Raw genomic sequence first — 21,351 nt, forward strand, 5'->3', positions numbered from 1 at the left:
AAAATTAGTGTGTTTAAGGAACATAATAGTCAGATATTGAGAATATTACACAAGCACACATACACTATTTGATGATGTGCCAAAAGAGCTAAATTGATCATGTACGTGTAATATACATGTATTGCTTAAAATGTTATGGTAATTACATTAGAGGCATTTTTATGGCGCAACTCCATGAAAGTGGGGAGAACTAAGATGGCAGCAGGTGACTTCAGTTTCAATTTTTCCCATTACGATTTGGAAAAGTGAAAATATGGCACAAATAGATAAAAATATTTCTTTAATTTCCTGATTTCTTTTACAAGGCTGTTCACCAAAGCTAATTTAAAATATATATATATTGTATTTTCCGGACTATAAGCCACTTTTTGTTGAAATAAAAAAAAACAATGGTATATCTTTTATTTAGCACAAGAACATGCAAGCAGCAGGCACGTCAGAACAAATGCTCTGAATTCCTACATTTCAAACATTGACATTTATTTGCAGCATTAAAGCTGACGAACCAATGAAGAGTCTGGGCTCAACTCCTGCAGAGCTAAAATAAAGAGCTGACGAAGTATGCAGGTTATTTTGTTTCAAAACTATGTGTGCATTGTAAGTCTGAATTTGAAGTTGTAGAGAAAGTTATCTTCTAAGTTTTGTACTTGTAGAATAAAATAATAATAATAAAAAAAAAATCACATTATTTTTTTTTCTTTACACCTGTTCAAGTACACAAATTCTGTCTTACAAGTTGCACATCAAAAACCTCTTAGATTCTCAGTTTTGCTCCAAATGGCCCAAAACTATTGTTGTATTCAAAGATTTGTATTAGGGACAAAAAAAACAAAAAAAAACATAATATATATATATATATATATATATATATATATATATATATATATATATATATATATATATATATATATATATATATCTTTGTGAATTTTAATTTTAATACACGTGTTTGAATTTGTTTTGCACCATTTGTTTTAGATCTGCTGTAGCAAAACAGAATGGAAGACATTTTTGATGTGCAACTCACAGAACACAGTTTGTGTACTTAAGAATTTGAAGAGGTGTAACTTTTTTCTTTTTTAATTTTGCCAAATTAAAAAAAATCTACAATTACACCAAAGTTACAAAGCACAATTAGTTTTGCAACAATAGTTCTGGACCATTTGGAGCAAAACTGAGAATGTAAGAGGTTTTTAATGTTCAACTTGTAGGACAGACTTTGTGTACGTGTACTTAAAATGTGAACAGGTGTAAAAAAAAATGTTTACTCTGCAAATACAAAACTTAGGCTCTATTCGAAAACCTAGTACGCATCCTTAGAAGACCGGATTCGAAGGCCGATTACGTCATAGCGCGGCGCCGAGGTCTGGTCGGATTCCAAGAGTCCTCGTTATGCGGCCTTAAAATGCGTCCTTCTTTTTGCCCGATTTGAAGGACGGGTCTGGTGTATCCTCGCCATCCTTGGTTTACCCAGGATTCATTGCGAGACCAAGCAAGCCGTGATCAGAGTAAAGGTTACTTGGCGCCAAACAGTGGTGAAAATTGGAAGTTCAGTTTAATGTAATACAAGTCATTTAATAGTTCCGTCTGAGATTAATGAAAAATAGTTGTTTTAATGGTCATTGAGTCAGATATGTGGCGGTAATGTTTGGTTTATCTAAAGGTTTTTATCTGTTACTGTGTAAATGGATTTGGCTGGAATTTAAGGACAGATTCTAATAGATCTGCAGGGTGGGAACTATAAATCTGATAGGATTTTTATCTTTTTATTGCTGTTTTGCACAATATGCTTAACTACGTATTTTTTGTTGTTGAATATTAGAGATTTTGCAGATATATTTTTTTATAAATACATTGTTTAGATTTACTTATATCTTTCTACCCCTTTTATAGAATAGAATAGAAAATCCCTTTATTGTCCCACAATGGGCAGATTTACAGCAGCAGAAAGATTATTGAAAATGGTCACACAAATGTGGACCTTAGGAAAAAATGTATAAGAATAACATAATAGGGAAGAGTTAAAATATAAACAATAAAATCCTGTAAAGTGTTTTAACAATATAAAACTGGAGAATAAATAACCAATATGCAGCTATGGACATTTTTACAGTAATGGATATTTGAAAATAGCAGCAACATGAGAGATGTGCAGAATGACAGCATTAGGTTATTTAACTGACTGAGGTTTCTATCATTACATTTGATTTTATTTGTCCCTGCTCCCGGTGGTTGGAACCTTTATTCCACTCTGGATTCTTGTGAGTGTAGTCTTTGTTCACTTTACAATAAAAAAGAAATAAATAAACAGTTTTGAAAACTTGTGTATTCATTCTTTTCCTGCTTTGTGTGTCAACGTTTACGGTTGCTAAGCAACAGAGCATATAGCGGTAAAACCCGTCGAAGGGTAGACCTGGTCGAATTCACAGCCTTAACTCTTCCGGTCTCCTTATTTTCAAGGACTTCGAAGGATCCAGTCTAGGTAGACCGCGTCCTTGGAGGACACGTCCTAGGTTTTCGAACAGAGCCTTAGACTGCAACTCTCTCTGCGACCAACAAACTAACACAAGCTGGCTTTCTTCTGCTTCCCCAGGCTAGAATCTTTATGTAGAGCACCCCCTACTGGCTTGGTGGGAGATGGTTCAATAGAAATCAGCGGTTTATATATGTACATTTCCAGTTTTTCAAAACATTTAGTGGGTGCGGCTTATTGCGAGGTGCGCTCTATAGTCCGAAAAATGCAGTACATGGAATTCAATAAATTTAATGTCAAGTATGAGTTACTTTAAGTACTTGCCTGGCTTTCTTTAACGCATGTAAGTATGTATGTTTTATTTATAGAGCACATTTCTAAGACAAGCGTAACAAAATGCTGTACAATATGAGGGATAAAACTAGGGATGGGAATCGAAAACCGGTTCCTGTTAAGGACCGGTTCCGTATTTTCTGATTCCATGGCATCGTTTGGCAGCTCGCTGAACGATTCTTTTTTCGATTCCCGCAGCAACAGAGCCTAGAGCGCCGGCTCTGGGGAGCACGACTTACGTCACGTTTTTTACGTAAGTTACGCAAGTTGGAAGAACTATTCGAGGAAGTAGACAACGAGCTGCGGTCACTTTGTGAATCAAAGCCCCGTCTTTCCTTAGCCCAGAGGGTAGATCAGGAAATCCAGCTCTGTAAAAGCTTGCCCTCCATCCCCTGCAGGGATAGCGCCACACTGTGGTGGTGGAACAAGCAAGATACGCTGCCCTTGCTATCTGGACTGGCTGAAAACTACCTCTGTGTGCAGGCTTCCTCCACCCCATCTGAGAGGGTATTTTCCACGGCTGGAGACACCATAAGCCCTGAAAGATCCTGTATCCTTCCAGAAAAAGCAGATATGCTCATCTTTCTGCAAAAGAACTGTTAATTTTCCCTACTACTGTTTTATAATTAGTATTTTTTGTTATTTAAAATAGGTTATTATCCCATCATTTGTTATTAGACATTGTTGGTTATTAAGTTTGTTCTTGTATATTTATTTTTCATTTAAACACAGATGTTACTCCAGTTTCACATTTCCTGTGGACATCTTGATCTTGTTGAGTTTGTACGATTGTGCAATAGTTAAGTAAACAAAGTTGATTCTGATAATCAAACTGTTTGTTCTCCTTTTTCCCCCAAATTGGAATCGAAAAAAGAATCGATAAAGAATCGAATCGTTTCATAGAATCGAAAAGGGAATCGGAATCGTGAAAATCTTTTCAATTCCCAACCCTAGATAAAACACAACGTAGCACCATGCACATGTAACTTACAGAAAATTTCAGATTTTTTGAAGTTGTGTGGGAGTGTACATATGGCCTTTTAAGAAAAACTTCTCACTTTTTAAAATTTCTTTTAGTTGATCATGATTTAAGCATTCAACAAACAGATCAAAACAGATTAAGTAAAAACAAAAGAAGCCAGCAGACTAGGAGAAGCCAATCCATAAAACAGAGAGGAAAAGAAAAAAAAAAGCTAATTTTAAACGCCTGTGTTGATCTCTAATCTTTTAAGTGCCTTACGCCCTGCTTTGCCTCTCCTCCCTTCTAAGCAAACACCACAGAGAATGGATCCAAGGTTCTGGCTTCAGTATATCAGCTCTACCTGAGGGGCCTCTGGTGTGTCCAGAATGAGGTCTGGCAGCTCTTTAAGCATCTTATCGAAAGCATGGGCGATGTCTTCTTGTGTGAGCATCTTCCCAGACAGATCGGAGAGCAGACGGGAGGTCAGCTCCCTGTGACTGGCCTTGCCTTCAAGGGACAGGGACACTGCCACGGAGGTAAACTCGTACTTATGCTGGCCCAGGTTGAGCTCCTTTAGCAACGCCTAGAAGGGGCACAAGATTGAACATGAGTCTGGATCTAAAACTCACTTATATGCACAAATAGACAATGCTAATGCTCTCTAAACCCACTCATTTCTGCATAACCAATGTATTTGTACATAAAAGGAAGCCTTCTGAGATCCTTACCTCAACCTCTTTTGTGTCTCCATGTTCAAAGTACTCCAGTACTATTGGGTTTACCATTTTTTCTAGTTCCTTCTCTTCTACCTCTGGCACAACTGTTTCATAAACAGTGTCACCCTGTGGTGAAACACATAAAAAACAATGGATTACAAATTATTACAAAATATACACAAATATGCTCCAAGTGGCTTTACGGTTACAGTAAACAGCCGATGTATTCACACCACTGCAAGTTGGCCAACATCATAATCACAGACTTCAATGGATTTTATTGAGATTCCAGGTAAAGGAGCAACATAAAATCATCTAACTGACGTGGAAGTAAAATTGCTCATGATTTCCTAAGCAAACCCACCTAATGGGATAAATAAACACTAAAAAAACACATGAGCTTCAGCTATTAAGGCTCAGGCAGAGGTTTGTCCTGCCAGAGATATAACAGGTGGGTTTCCATCCAAACAGATTGTTTTTAGAATGGCCTAGTCAAAGTATAGATTTTAATCAAACCTGTGGCAAGATGTGAGAACTGCTGTTTTCGTTGGATTGAACCATAAACAAACATCCAGCGGTACAACGGGATGGTAATTAAAAAAGCAGACCTTAACCTGATCAAGAATCTATCAAAATTGGAAAAGGTTTCAGCCTCAAGCACGACAGGGTTTGGAGGTTAAAGAACACTTTGCACACTTTTTGCTTTATATTGCAGCATCTACTAGAAAAGCAGGGAGAGCACGGCTCTCTGCCTGAGTAGCTCTTTCCCCCCCGCCATATTGTGACTTCCACCCTCAGTTTATACCTGTATTCACAGAATATATATATATTTTTTTTATTCCTGGATACAGATGGTGATCTGGATCATCAGCAAAAAGGAATCACTTGTTGCCAGTCACAATATGCAACAGATTTTAGCAGAATCCACCCATAACTTTTGTAGTTATTTCGAAAACAGACCAAAAAAGGGACAAACCACCAGCAATGAAAACAAACAACATACAATTAAGTTTGGGATCGTAAGATAAAAAAATGCATAAACCATTAAAGAACTACATTTTATATTCCTCTTCTTTAAAGACTGTCTTAGTTTCCACATCAGTGCTGAATAATATTTCCCCTCACTGACATTTTCCCATACACATGATGACCCTGTATGATCTACTACACAGCCTGACTCAAAGGCCATACCCACTGCCTGCATCCCCATTTATTTTTCTGTACCACCCGGTCCCTGCTCCTTTTCGACACTCCACATATTTGTACCGACACTGTGCACCCATCAAGGCCAAATCACATCAGCTCCTGTGAGCCATTCCCAAAGACCGTTATCAGGCTTTTACCCCCTCCTTTCTGACAGACAGAAGCTCAGTTCCCACCACGGAATGCATTCATGTGATCGAAGCAGGGAGAAAAACCCGTCAAGCGTTCAGCATCACATCCCGCATTCACATGATAAACAGGGTTAAAGATTGAAAGCAGGGTTGATTGTGATGGGACGCCACCATCTGGATTAAACAATCGAGCCAGTCGCCTTGGTGTAATGAGCTTTTGCCAAATCACATGCTGCGTTATGCCTGATCTCTACCCGGATGGTCACACAGGGAGAAAATGAGCATGATCACTCAATGTAGATTTAGCTTTATTTAAAACTAAAATTACAAACAAGGTCTACAATAATTCAATATTCAGCTCTAAGAGAGAGCGCATTACAAATTAATGCTAATCCTGTCCACATGAGGAAGACTGAGAAAAGGCTTTTGGTAATAAATAGAGATGCACCAATCCAGTTTTTTCCGCCTGGGAAGATCGATCGGGCCGACATAATTCAGCTAATGAATTAATAAACTAGGGCTGAACGATTTTGACAAAACTCTAATTTGTGATTATTTTTAAGAAATATTGCAATCGAGGCTTTATTTTGATTTTCCTTTACACAAACCACAAGCTTGTAGACGCTTAATTTAAGGTTTTACAGTTTTTTTATTATGCTTCTCCAGAGTCCATTTATGCAGGACTTTGCTAAACCCCATGCGTGGAAAAGTACTTCTACTCACATGCATGGATCTGCGTGCAAGTTAAAACCCTCTAGCATTCTGTGTGGTGGCAATCACTCACCTGATTTCAAATACACTATATTGCCAAAAGTATTTGCTCACCTGCCTTGACTCACATATGAGCTTAAGTGACATCCCGTTCCTAATCCATAGGGTTCAATATGACGTCGGTCCACCCTTTGCAGCTAGAACAGCTTCAACTCTTCTGGGAAGGCTGTCCACAAGGTTTAGGAGTGTGTTTATGGGAATTTTTGACCATTCTTCCAGAAGCGCATTTGTGAGGTCGCACACTGATGTTGGACGAGAAGGCCTGGCTCTCAGTCTCCGCTCTAATTCATCCCAAAGGTGTTCTATCGGGTTGAGGTCAGGACTCTGTGCAGGCCAGTCAAGTTCATCCACACCAGACTCTGTCATCCATGTCTTTATGGACCTTGCTTTGTGCACTGGTGCACAGTCATGTTGGAAGAGGAAGGGGCCAGCTCCAAACTGTTCCCACAAAGTTGGGAGCATGGAATTGTCCAAAATGTCTTGGTATGCTGAAGCATTCAGAGTTCCTTTCACTGGAACTAAGGGGCCAAGCCCAGCTCCTGAAAAACAACCCCACACCATAATCCCCCCTCCACCAAACTTTACACTTGGCACAATGCAGTCAGACAAGTACCGTTCTCCTGGCAACCGCCAAACCCAGACCCGTCCATCAGATTGCCAGATGGAGAAGCGCGATTCGTCACTCCAGAGAACGCGTCTCCACTGCTCTAGAGTCCAGTGGCGGCGTGCTTTACACCACCGCATCCAACGCTTTGCATTGCACTTGGTGATGTATGGCTTGGATGCAGCTGCTCGACCATGGAAACCCATTCCATGAAGCTCTCTGCGCACTGTTCTTGAGCTAATCTGAAGGCCACATGAAGTTTGGAGGTCTGTAGTGATTGACTCTGCAGAAAGTTGGCGACCTCTTCGCACTATGCGCGTCAGCATCCGCTGACCCCGCTCCGTCAGTTTACGTGGCCTACCACTTCGTGGCTGAGTTGCTGTCGTTCCCAAACACTTCCATTTTCTTATAATACAGCTGACAGTTGACTGTGGAATATTTAGGAGCGAGGAAATTTCACGACTGGATTTGTTGCACAGGTGGCATCCTATCACAGTTCCACGCTGGAATTCACTGAGCTCCTGAGAGCGACCCATTCTTTCACAAATGTTTGTAAAAACAGTCTGCATGCCTAGGTGCTTGAATTTATACACCTGTGGCCATGGAAGTGATTGGAACACCTGATTCCAATAATTTGGATGGGTGAGCAAATACTTTTGGCAATATAGTGTATAAAATTACCGATATCCGGTAATATAATTGGTCAATATCGGAGCAGAAATTCGATCCATGCACCAGATCGATGCATCTCCAGTAATAAGACAAGTATGAAAACCAGTTAGATGCTCTACTTAATTTCTATTCCACACTAGTACACTGCTGAGATGATTCCCAAATCACAAAAAGCCCAACTCATGCAGTTTAATTATCTAGAACAGACTTCAGACTTGAGCTTAAGAGAAAAATAGTCCATATCTACATGTATATATGTGAATAAAAAAGTAAAATCAATTTCACAAGAAAAACTGAGCTATTTAGTAAATACTAGGTTCGAATATGCTTCATCAAATATAATACTTAAATGTTTAATGCTGAAAATTTCATGTCTTTCAATGGCACTAGAGAAGATAAAAAAAACATCCGACATAAAAACATAAATAATTCTAAGATAATATTAAAAATGCTTCATGTCTGGTTATTCCAATGACCCTTTGAGACCAACTGACCTGAGCAGCTTCATCATAGTTGGGGTCTAGTACATCCGGCTCCTCAGCTTCATAAACCATTCCAGGAGCGCCCCAAACTCCTTTACCGCCAGCCCCACCTGAACACAATAGGACAGGAAAGACCTTAAAGGAAGCTCTTAGACACAACCTGGGATTTTCTCTAGTAGTTTCCTTTGACAATTGAAAGAAGTTATATTAGTTCCAGCTCATCTAGGTTTTTGTATATGAGGCATGACCTGGATCAACAAACACCTTCAGGAATAAATCCAACAGAGGATCCAAAGTCATGCCTACCTTTCTTTGGCAGGCCTCTGCCTTTGCCTGTCCTCGACTTGCGGTCGTTGTTGTGGACTTTGCCCTTCACGGCGTGTGGGTCCCCTCCCGGCGTCTCACCCGATTCGGAGATTGACTCGCTCTGCGAGTTGCGGGAGGAGGACCTGCGCAGGCGCCGCTTGGCCTTTGCTTTGAGGCGAGCCTCATGGAGTGCTTTCTCTTGGGGTGTCCAGTTGCCGTTGACCTCCGCCTCATCCAGTCCGTCATCACTGTAGGTTCCTCTGGCCTCAGCCTGGTGGTCCACAGCAACTGCCTCTGTGGTCAGAAACCAGCAATTTTGAAAATAAGACAGAGAGACAAATACAACAGACTAAAGCAGAATTTTGTGGCATTTTTCCAATCAATGCTCTTTGTAAATCTTTGAATTGCAGAAACTGATGGTAGCCACACATATTTCTTTTAGAGAACCATAATAAACAGAGTTCAATGCACTGTTCTCTACTATTCCAACTTTGAAAGGGGATTGTTTATACTAGCAGCACAGGTGGTAATGTCCTATCCGTGGGTAAGAGCAGTCTCTAAACAGCAGGGTGTAATCACTTTGAAACAAACAGGCTTTAGTATATTGTACTGCTGATTACTGTTCATTATTGTTATCATTGAAACAGTAGCATCTTTGTGCACATTTCAGAAAACAAGCAAAAGGGACCGAACACAGAGAGCTGTGGTTTGTTCAGCCTTCCTGGTATCAGGTAAAAGTCTTGTTCTCTCTCAACATGTTGCACAAAACACTTTAAGAGAACTTCTTAGATGTCCTGACGAGATCATTTGATACCTCACATATTGTAATTAGGTAACATCCAAGCGTCCTTCAGTCAGCAACAACTTCCACTCTTAATATTGTTGCGAGTGTGACCATGTAGTGCTAAGGTCTCCAGCTATACATGACGTAAATTGGTGGGTTGATGTTCCTACTGTATGCCAATCAGAGCTGAGCCTTTTGAAGGCGATTCGGTCAGTGAATCTTTCCCACTTCCATTAAAAGCTGGTTGGTTGTTAGACAGGTTTTCTTTTGCTAGTGGGAAATGGGTATAACAAAACTGGTTATGTTGTTATTCTGCAGGACATTTCTAATGAATAAGCAAAATGTTCTAATCCATTTTTACAACCATGATTTTAATTGCTCAGAAACTGTTCAACTTTTCTGTTGTTTGTTAAGGATTTATGTATTCTGGGGTTCTGCTGCGGTGTGCAGGTAGAGCGCATGACCCACGTACCAGCCATGCAGACCTTTGATCAATGTGTCACAATGTGTAATGAAGGCCACTTTAGCCTAAAAAAATAATCTAAAAAAAGATTTCTGTATTCACATACAGAATTATATTTATTGCTTTGACTGCCCCCAACCAACACACCCACCCAAAAACCATCTGCTTTATCCCAACTGCTGCTCTGGCCTTCCCAAGCCCTGCATTGTTTCAGCCACCGCTACCATTGACCTTTGCGTGGAGCCGTGTATGTAGAAGGATTGGTGTTGCTTGGTGTGCAAACAGAAACTGGATTTACTGGCGAGGATAAAACCAAAGACTAACAGCTTCTTTTCTTTAGCCAAAAGTTCTACGCTTTCATTTCTGAGTTAGTTACAAAACTTTTTTATTGGTATTGTTATGCCAAATAGGCTGACATAAGCCATTTCTGATAATTGTTATTACTACCTTGAGCTTTGGGTATGTTTGCATGTTTACTACTTATATTAGCCCTTAAAATAAATTTGTAATCTGTGATTGCCTTCACAGATTAATATTAAGCATTACTCATACACTCAATAAGCAGTAAAAAAAACAAAAAAAACAAAGCAAAACTTACCCCTAAACTCATGTCTAATACTATTCCTGTGTTGGTGAAATCCTATATTTAGTTATCAGTTTAAAGTGTATAGAATAGCACAGGGAGGGCAGCTGCAGCCAGGAAAGGGAGGGAGGGAGTAAACCGAGCACATGCTGGAGAAATGCTGACACCAGATTTTTTTTTTTTTTTTTTAAACAGTGGACCTGACTACATATGGCTTGGGTGGATGCAAGTTTGATCCCATGACGTGGAAAGCAGCAACGAGGCAAGGCAGGAACAAGCAGATCCGAGGGTGTAATTAAAACCTAAATCATTCAAACGGCAGATTGCAGTCGAAGGAGAACTATTTTAGAGGATCGATCCTCTGAATGGTTCTTGCTTTGGCCTTAGACTTAGACTTGACTTTACGTCAGCTCCAATGCCTGTTATGCATTGGAGCTGGCCAGTTTTAGGAAAGCAACATTGGATTCTATTAGGATAATAATTTGATTTCTATAAAAAAAACAACAACAAAAAAGCAATTCTCTTTTAACTTTTGCTCTTTTTTTCTTCACAAAAGACTCACACTCTTAGAGGCCATTATCTAAAACATTGCTTTCATTAATAAACTGTATTGGCCTGCTATACATTATAAGAGGATTCTTTCAGGTAGAACATCTATATCAGAGTAAATAATCTTTTAACACTGCTTTGCAGAAGTATTTTCAACATCTCTGGAGAAGCTGCAGAAGACCACGGCTGAGGCAGAACAATTTGTCATGCCAACAAATGTGGACTTAATAAAATGATGGTAGGAAGAAAGCCAATGATACAAGACAGCCATAAGACCAATTTATCGTTCAACATTTGAGTGGGAGCACAGCCGACATGCCGAGGAAGGTGCTCTGATCTAATAAGACCAAAACCTAACTCTGTGCAAAGCACAGGATGCTATGGTTTTGACATTCCCCTATCATGAAATCTTCTTTTAGAAGATAAATTTTTCTGTAAGAAAACCTGTAAGATGCCAAAACAAAACAAAAGAAAGGATTTGAGAATGTGGCTGAGGGTCATCCTCCAACAAGATATACTCTACGCATGGAGCCAAAGCTACAATAGAAGGATTTAGATCAACAAATATTCAAAGGTTAGAATTAGGGCTGAAACAATTAATCTGATTAATTGATTATCTAAATAATCGTCAACCAATTTAGTAACCGATTCATCGTTATCTGGAGTATAGACACTCTAAAACATGCCTTTCGATGACAGAGCAACCCACTTAGAGCAGTAACTATATCCAAATTGTAAAAACAATACATAAAAACGTTGCATTTAAGATGAAAATAACCTTTTTATCCATCAATAACTGCAAGTGGAAACCTTTTAATTTCTTAAAAAATCTTCTTTAAGGAAGGATTTAGCTATCAGAATATTAATTGATCAACAGAAAAAAATATTCGACAGATTAATAGATTAGCAAAATAATCGTTAGTTGCAGCACTACTTAGAACGGCCTAGTCAAAGTTCAAACCTAAATTCAACTGAGAATCTTGTACAACACTAGAAAATCAAATGTTTGTTACATTGGATAACCTCCATCTAATCTGATGAGGCTTGAACAAATTTTCAAAGAACTCCAAACATCTCATTCTCTAGAATGCAGCAGTGGAAAGATTTTTTATAAATAAACTCGCAAGCCATACATTTTTACGTCACAATCGTGTAAATCCATGTCAGCCTATCTAGTAAAATCCTGATAAAATACATTGAAGTTTGTAGATTTAATGAGAAACAATACTTTAGTAATAGTTTAAGGACAGTGAATACTTCTAAAAAAGCACGATATGTCACTAAATATACTGGTAGATTATCTGGCTTGAGTGGTTTTGCTCTAAACAGAAAGAAATATTTCACCCTACTAAGTCCTAAAATTGTAACTTCCTACCATCATTCTTGGATTAAAAAGTTTTATTTAAAATAACGATAAAAACAGAGTTCGTGTATCTAAACCAGACCATTTCCCTAACTTTACCTGCTTTAATAAGAGCAAAAAGCCACACCCACATCCTTCAAAAATCTGTAAACAGTCGACCACGTGTCATCTCCGTCTCCTGTTCCTCCTTCCATAATATAGGCCACAGGTCCCAGCAAGGCCGTAAATTAAGAACTAACCAATGGCTACATGCCAAATCACTTCTGAAGTCAACTGGAAGTTAAAAAAAGCAGGAGGTTGTATGAAAGCCCAAATCAGTTTGCCAAGATGAAGCAGAACAAAACACAGTCAGAGCTTGATAACAGAGCTTGACCATAACTGCTGAGGGCTGCACAACCAAACAGACGCTCTGGCTGAAACTGCAGCAGGCCTGTAAGATAAAACCAAAACTAGCACAAAGATCTTCAATCTCTTCGATCTGAAATTCACCGGTTTAAACACCCTCTCAGGTGCAGGACTGAAGACACCACAGCCTTGCAAATCAGCTGAACTGTTTGGGTTTAAGGCATACATGGAGTAGGAGTGTTTATGAATGAGAAGGAAGTCAGTAGGGCACAGGTTTCACATGACTCACATGGGGACGGTTCTTAAGGCTCTAAATATACATAGTGGCTGTTAAAAAATAAAAAAATACTTAACCATACCCATACAAGCAACATAGCACTAGAAGAATGCTTTTAATCTAGGGTTAAGAGTTTAGATCTGGGAAGAGTAAAAAGGACAAAATTACAGGCAAATTGAGTCTAAAAAAATCAAAGACTTTGGTAAAAATTAGAAATATTATAGTAACTGTATTACTAAAAGAAAAACAGGGGTACCACATTTGAATCCTGGTTGTGCCAGGAAGGGCCCCAGACGTTGAACTTTCCCTGTTAGGAGGCCATAATGACTTCCTGTGGCGACCCCCTGAATATGGAAGCAGCCGAAAGGAAAAAATCTACAGAAATTTATAATTTTTTACAATATAATCAGTAATCGACCTAATTTTCATTTAGCCCAAAGACATTTTTCAATTTATTGGTTTTGTTATTTGTAATAACTACATGGACAGTGGGATATAATATTGAGATCAGTTTAAGTTGCACAAACAAACTGTGCGAAAAAAAAAACTAAAACCTCTAAGAGATAAAGGAGGAAAGGATAGCAGCCTGTCTGCACTATCTATTGGACGTAGGTGGAAGGGCGTGGATACTCTTTGCAGTTTAACTGTAATTTTAGTTAATGAAAGGAAGCAGTGATATTTCTTTTCCTAAATACAGCTTTTGATAAAAACAGTCAACATTTAAGTGTAAACAGCTGAAATCTGGGGAAAGACCACACAAGCTACCAGGCAAAGGACAATGTTCTCTTCTAATGTCAAGGCTTGCCTCTTCATCTCAGGAAATTATCCAACTCAGCTTCTTTGGTGACTTTGCAGGAGAGCAACAAAAAAAAGAAGGAGGGGAAAATGTGTGCAGGTTGAAGGATTAGAGCAGAGCAGACAATTTAGACACAAGTTTCTTGGCTTGTTCAGTTTTGGAATGGAAATAATCAGCCAGGAACTTTCTCAAGCATACTCTGAGACATGACAGTTAATGGATGGGTTTGTCAAGCATTATACCTGTGGGGTTTAATAGAAACAGACAGGGTGAGCAACTGTGCATTTAATGGATGAGTAACTCATGGCTTAAAAAAAAAAAGGAGATAGGGTTTAACAAAGGCCTTTAAAGAATGAAGTCAATCGGCATAACGCTATCAGATTTGACATTTAAAGAAGTTTCCTTCATGAAGCAGGTGCATTTATTCAAGCAGCTGCATGACGGTCCCCATTAGGGTTGTCAAAAGTATCGAAACTCAAAAAAGTATCGATCTTGAAATGTTGTATCCGGATACAATACTCGTTTTTAAAAGTATCGATACAGTGCCGTCACCAGTTGCACCTAAGCAATCATTCATCTAAAGTGCAGAATAGAGGACAATGCACTTTCAGAACACTGTGTGATTGAATAATTCTGTGCTCTTTTCAGTTTCAGACTTTTTTTTTGTAAGAGGTGCAGCTGCTGAGAATTATTTTTTTTTCTTAACTGGTTTGGCTAGTGTCATTGTTATGTGTGCAAAGCATAGCCAAGGAAGAAACACTTAATTTGAATTTTATACGTTTTTATCAAGCTTGCATAATATTATGCACAGCATACAACCTTTATTGTGTTTATTTATTGTATTTTATTTATTAATGAAAATATTTCTGTTGAATTTTGGAGTCTATTTTTATCCTTGTGGTATCGAGTATCGAATATTTTCCTTAGTATCGGTATCGAGTTGAAAAGTTTAGTATCGTGACAACCCTAGTCCCCATAGATGGAAGCAGGTGTTTGGCAGAATTTTACCAGATAAAACGCAAACCAGCAGGATTCGGCAGCTTATGCCGGTCATCTTTGTGCAGAAAGGACTAAGAAAATGTCCTAAAAGTGGTGAACAAATGACACGGGATACTATAGGAGTAAATTAAAAGCTGATTTTTTCTCTTTTCTTGCTGTTTTTTTAGCCTTGATAATAAAGCATTACTGTCCAGTGTGTTCCTTTAAGGCAGGGGTCTGCAACCTTTCATATCTAAAGAGCCATTTAGCCCCGAATCCGACCAAGTAAAAGTTGTTTAGGGCCTTAAAATATAACCTGTTTGAAAAAAAAAAAAACTTTATTTTTTTTTATATCTCATATGGGAAATTAGTTGCCAACAAATTATGTATTTTTAGCTTTTAAAATAATATTGAACACATAAATTCCAGGCTAATTCAAAGAAAAATGCTTCTAAAAACTGGTTCTGGTTCTTTTAATGTCATTCTTTTCCATCTTGTGTTTAAGAAAAAATTGAAGACTAGTACATTATTTAGCTCTTTATTTACATTTTAGCCACTATTAAGAGCCGCTGTAGGGGGTCCAAAGAGCTGTATGTGGCTCTGGAGCCGCAGGTTGCAGACCCCTGCTTTAAGGAGTCATAGATAGATCCTTTTACTTGGTAGCCATATCATGCCTAGCCCACACAGCACAGTCTATGCTGTTGTATTCCTCTCTCAGCAACATCAGTGGGAGGAAAATTTGGAGCACAATTTTTGTTTATTTTACACAGCTATCAAATGAAAAAAACTGACACAGAAACCAAGTAAGTAGGGAGAAGTATAAAGCACCATCTCCATATAAAGCAGCATCCATCATGGGTTGGACTTACCAGCAGTAGAAATGCAAGGCTGTAAATTGTTTATAAAATTCTCTTGTCAAAAATACAAAGGTTCTTGAAATAAATCCACACATTCATTGCTCCCCATTTCTTTCTCTCCTCTCTGTGTTAATCCAGTCTTCATCGACTTTTAACACCTCTTGTACTGTGGTGTATGTGAAGTTGCTCTCCCTGCTCAACAGGGTTTTATACTTCGTATTCATTTAATTCCTCCGGAAAAAACTCAACAGGATAAATGAAAGAGCTTCAGAAGGTAGAGCCAATTGAAACCAGCTAATAACTGCATGCAGATCCAGTTTTAGATGCGTTTTTTTTTTTTTTTCGGTTCACCATTAGTGAAATCATGGCACTATTACTCATGTTTATCAGACAATTAGAACCTAGTCAAGGCCTATGTTTAGTCACACCTTTTGGGGTGTTACTACAACAATATCACAGGGATTTGCTGTCAGTTGGTGTGTGAATGGGTGGAAGAGAGGCATCATTTCTTCCCTCCTTCATATTAACTGTAGCCATTGTGTGTAATGTTAAAAACAATTATTCTTAACAACCGTCTTTAAGGTCTGATTAGTTTGACCCCCTGCTGTGTGAACTGGATGTCCAGCCTGTCCTGAATTGTATGGAGCAACAACCTCCCTCCCGTCAAAGATAATAGACTGTTTGGCAGTGCATTCCACCATAACCCAGAAAGCATCATCAACCGGATTTGTCCAGAAAGGGCATTCAAGTTTGGACACATTTTACCATCCTCGGGTTCGACATGCTTACTGTGTCCTATGTATTTAATCAAACTAAAAAACAAAACAAAACTGCTCCCCAGAGGCGTAGCCAGAAAATGTTTATTAGGGTGGCCAGGCAATAACCAATGTACACTGAGGGATGGCACCAGAACCTCAGGGTCAATCTACACTCTTCCAACAGGAGAATTAACGTGCAACACATCCATATTTTCTAGATAAAGAAAAACTATACTTTCCTACAACCTTTGCTAACAAATAGACGCATATATTTAAACATCCGTGCTTCCTAGATAAAAGGCATACTGGATAAAACCCTTTCAGGTTTGAGTTCTGGGGCGAACATCTTTTCCATTGTCTTTACTTACCTACTTTCATCAACAATCATTCTGGATAAAATTGATATTTACAATTACTAATAGCGACATATTGATTATTTAATATGTTTTTTATTAAAATAGTTATTTATTTATGATTTCACTGAAGACTACTAGATGACTTGCAGAGACACATAATGTTCTCTTTACCCCATGAAACATAAAATCTAGCTATGGAAGAGCATGACTTCTGTACTTATCATCTCTAATGGTTAGAATTTAATGCACATAATTAACCAGAGTGTTTTTATTGTCAAGTAATTGTTAATATATAAAAAATGTTAATGTTTTGAATATTCCACTTGAGAGTATTACTGCTGCCACCGTCTGTATTAGAGGGAAAAAATGATAGGGCTGGCCAATTATTGGCTAAGGGTGGCCATGGCCACCCCGGCCCCCTATCTAGCTCCGTCCCTGCTTCTCCCCCCTTGAAAGCATTCCTTGAATGATATTTTATGTAGAGCTGTAAGCTGTAAAGGGTAGAACAATACATATCTATGCTAAACTTTTTTCTATATTTTATTTTGCATGCTACTGCAAATGTAAAGCTTCCCATATGACAGCCCAACAGATGTACATTTCATCATGCAATCTAAATACATGGCATCACAGATTATGTAAATCTCCTTGTGCTTCTTGTTGTGGCTGACGTCATTATTTGACATTAAAGGCGCATGGATCCACTATATTTAAGACTTATTAAACAAAAAGGAATACATAAAAAATATTTGCTTTATTTAAATAATGATAAGAAAGTAGTATTAATTTATATTTTTCATTTTTAAGTAATGTATTAAAAGGTGTCATGTTGACTAAATACAAAATAATTAATTAATTAATTAAACGACGTCAATGTGCAGTGTCTGCAGCGCGTTAATAAATGCATTAGGAGTGGAGTGGGACAAGATGGTGGTCATTAAAGCAAAACAAAATCCAGAGTCTAAAAAGAAAGGCACGAGTTCTGAGGGTTTGCACGCGTGGAATCAGAACTACGCGTTAAAATGGAAACGCAAAGGAAACCTGAGTGTGCAAATCTCTAGTGCAAAGCGGAAGTGGCCTCGTCCAATCAAAAACCGTGAAAGGGTTAAATGCGAGACGACTCAAACGACGCTGCTGACGAATAAAATAAACGATTAAAAGCCATTTCTTTTTATTATTTTATACCGTACATTTGCTCCAAAAGGCAGCTAGTGCAAAAAGTCCGTGGTGCGTACACGCGTGAGTGTGTTTTCAACAAGGGCACATGGTGGAGCATGGCTGGCGCTGCAGCCCATCCCATGCATGCACACAATGCACCCTTCAAACCACGTCTCCAGGCCCCGTCATGCATTTTTTAAAACCACGCCGCTCCATGATTTCTCTTGTTAGCAGCCCACGCGTAACCCACCGCAAAACGCGAGGCTCACGTACTCACCGTCGGCTTGCGGTGCTGAGGACCAACCGTCCACTTGGGTCGCCATGGTGCTCTTCAAGTGCTCGGTTAAAAACCCTCCTCGCAGTCACGGTGCTGCACTGGTTTATTTAAAGAACTGTCCAAACAGACTGAGATAAGTGGAGAAAACCTGCGATGATTAAAGCGTGTTTTTTTTTTTCCTATTTTCTTTTAAAGTCCACCGTCCCTTTAAGAGGTCTTAGCGGGGAGTGAAGGAGCAAAGTGTCAGAAGGTGAAAATAAAGTCGACAGGGAAGTAGGGCAAGCTTACTGGTCGGATAGGATTTCAGCAAACGGCCTACAAGATAAACAAAGTCTGTTTTTAACTTTGCAGGGGCGTTGAGCAGAGGAGTCACGTGGAAAAATACACGGATGGGGAGTGGTCAGCGGAGTGGGTGGGTGCTGGTCCGGTCCGACCAATCACAGAGCACTGGTCCGGTCCGACCAATCACAGAGCACTAACGCCAACAACAGTAATAATATGTTACACATCCTCACAATGGGATAAATAACGGTAAGCAGGAACTTCAGTTGCTTAGGGGCCCTGATATGTTTGGAGTCAATAACACCTGGTAGGACCCCTGCTCAACTATGGACTAGAACGTTTCTTTGCAGATTTAATGGTGCGAAAAATTCCTTTCAAACCCATCTAATGCTAGAATTATTCTTCTTCTATGGTGTTTTATGGCACTTTACAGACTATGTGTATTACCGCCATCAACTGGACGGAGATGTAATTCAGAAAAAAAAAATCCTATTTTTAAATCTACAAAAATAAACTAAATGAAATACACTCACACATAAATACTAAATGCTCTCATCTAATTTTGTGTCTTTTAAATACTTAATAAGTGCTTTAACTACATCATGTGATCAATGCTTCCCTAATAAATTAACCATATTTACTGAACTCCCCATTACCCTTTCCAGTTATTTCCTCTTATTTATATATTTTCTACAATAAATCAACACATGTTCTACTCCATCTGTTTCCCCACAATAAGAACAATCACCAGATGGATGTTTCCCTATAATTTTAAAACCACTATTTAAACTAGTATGCCCAATCCTCAACCTGTTTATCCATACTGCCTCTCTCCTATTCATTATAATATGATTTCTTATGATTACCTCCGACAGCTCCACTGGCTCCCCATACAGTTCCGCATTCAATATAAAATTATCATGATGACTTTCAAGGCACTTCACCACCTTGCCCCCCCATATCTGTCAGACCTCCTGCATGTTCCCACCCCCTCCCGTGCTCTTAGATCCTCATCTGCTTGCACCTGTCTGTCCCCTCTGCCCGTCTCACCACCATGGGGAGCAGAGCATTCAGCCGCTCTGCCCCCCGCCTCTGGAACTCTCTACCACCTCAACTTCGAAATACGGACTCAATTCTCCATTTTAAAATGCAACTCAAAACCCATCTGTTCAAGATTGCTTATTCTCTTTAAAAATATAAATTTCACTGTCACAGCCTCTGTATTTTTTAAATGTTTTTAAATGTCTTCTTAATTATTATTTTTATTTTTCTGACACTTTTTATGTTTTTGTACGGTGACCTTGAGTGTCCAGAAAGGCGCCTTTTAAATAAAATGTATTATTATAATTATTATTATTTCTGTATTTTATGTGAATAAAAAATTCCATCTCTCCTGTCATTTATTATTTATTTTATCTTCAATAATTACTTTTATTTTTGCTCTACTTAATGGGACATCATATTCAATTTCTCTTGCTTTAACTGCTTATTTAGCCAACTTATCTACTTTTTTATTATCTACAATTCCTGTGCTGGAACCTATGTGAATTGAATACTTATTTTTTGTTGCTTTATACCATTTAACAAATAACTAACTTCAGCTAAAAGATCTTGAGTGAATTTACATTTTAACTTAGAATTCTTGTCAAGCAAGAAATTGAATATGTACTAATACCAAACTGTATGACCGGACCTCATTTATACCCCAACAAATGGTGTTGTATTTCGTATGGGGCCCACCTCGATAATGTTGCTTACGGGCCTATTGTTTTGTCGTTACACCATTGCAGAATCATTCATTATTCTGTTGTTTAAAACTAAGACTAAATGGATTTAGCTTTTCATAAAAATCTGTAGATACATTTAAATTTAACTCTTAAATTATGGGTGGGGGGTGGGGTCTGTTATTGTCAGCCCTGTTTTAACCAGTAGATGGCGCTAAACAGGCTTTAGTTTAAAAAGATGTTAATACCCCAAAGCCTTTTACCCAGTTAAGGCTGCTATGTTGATCCAACAGATCTACTATGCTACTTTTTTATACCTTGACAATTTTCTTATTAATCTATTACCTTAAATAGGCATAAGCATCTATCTCACCTGGGATATAACAGAGATCTCCAAATTATATTAATGTTCATGCATTTTATTACTCAGCACTATTCATATCTCTTTTAAAACTTGAAACATTACAACTACTTGGATATATGTTATTATATCCCCTGTATTTGACATGTTTGCTTAAACTGAACTGTATGCACAAACGTGATTGAATTCAGTTTTTATCCAATGTACAGTTATTTTAAATATTAGTTCATAGATATATCATTCATTTAGTTTATTTATGTAGCTCCAATCCACAACACAAAATCTTAACTCTTTCCAGAGACAGTTCAGTCAAGCCATATAAATAGATTGGTTGAAGGTTTTAGATCTAATAAAACCTGCCAGACTGCATCGAATCCTTGACTTTGCAAGATTCACTCCTCTTGAATGAGTGACAGTAGGCATTTGCTTGCATTTGACTGTTCAGCAATTTGAGCCATATGCTGCGTTTAACAGGAAGAAACCTCCAGCAGAGCCAGGATCAGTGTGAGCGGCCTTCTGTAGAGGTCGACTGGGGTTCAAGGAGACAGAAGCAGATATACAAGAGGAACATAGAAGTACTTTTTCATGAATACTTTATGTTAAAAACAGAGGTGTCATCCAATGCAGATCATTGGCTCCATCCACATCTAGTGAAAACTAGTGTAATTGGATGTGTGATATAACGCAAACACTCATTGGTTATCTAAAGGAAATCATCAGAAGTAAGCATGTGTTCTTCAAACTGAAAACGTGAATTGTCTATGCCATGCTACAATATCGGATTTAGA

At 38.5% G+C, this 21,351-nt stretch overlaps 1 protein-coding gene across 1 annotated transcript in view; it reads right to left on the reverse strand.

The window, feature by feature from the left end:
- pdcd4a (programmed cell death 4a) overlaps positions 1–18,297 on the reverse strand; it is a 31,164-nt gene extending 12,867 nt beyond the window's left edge. The window contains exons 1-5 of the mRNA XM_038304766.1: positions 18,197–18,297; positions 8,653–8,946; positions 8,359–8,456; positions 4,496–4,609; positions 4,129–4,350 (exon numbers count right to left, since the gene is read on the reverse strand). Coding sequence (XP_038160694.1) covers positions 4,129–4,350; positions 4,496–4,609; positions 8,359–8,456; positions 8,653–8,946; positions 18,197–18,242 — 774 coding nt within the window. The 5' untranslated portion in view covers positions 18,243–18,297. The remainder of the gene's footprint in view (positions 1–4,128; positions 4,351–4,495; positions 4,610–8,358; positions 8,457–8,652; positions 8,947–18,196) is intronic.
- Between the last annotated feature and the right edge of the window lie 3,054 nt (positions 18,298–21,351).

The sequence above is a fragment of the Cyprinodon tularosa genome, unplaced genomic scaffold, assembly GCF_016077235.1.
Source record: "Cyprinodon tularosa strain WSP-4 unplaced genomic scaffold, ASM1607723v1 ctg540, whole genome shotgun sequence".
Lineage (NCBI taxonomy): Eukaryota > Metazoa > Chordata > Actinopteri > Cyprinodontiformes > Cyprinodontidae > Cyprinodon > Cyprinodon tularosa.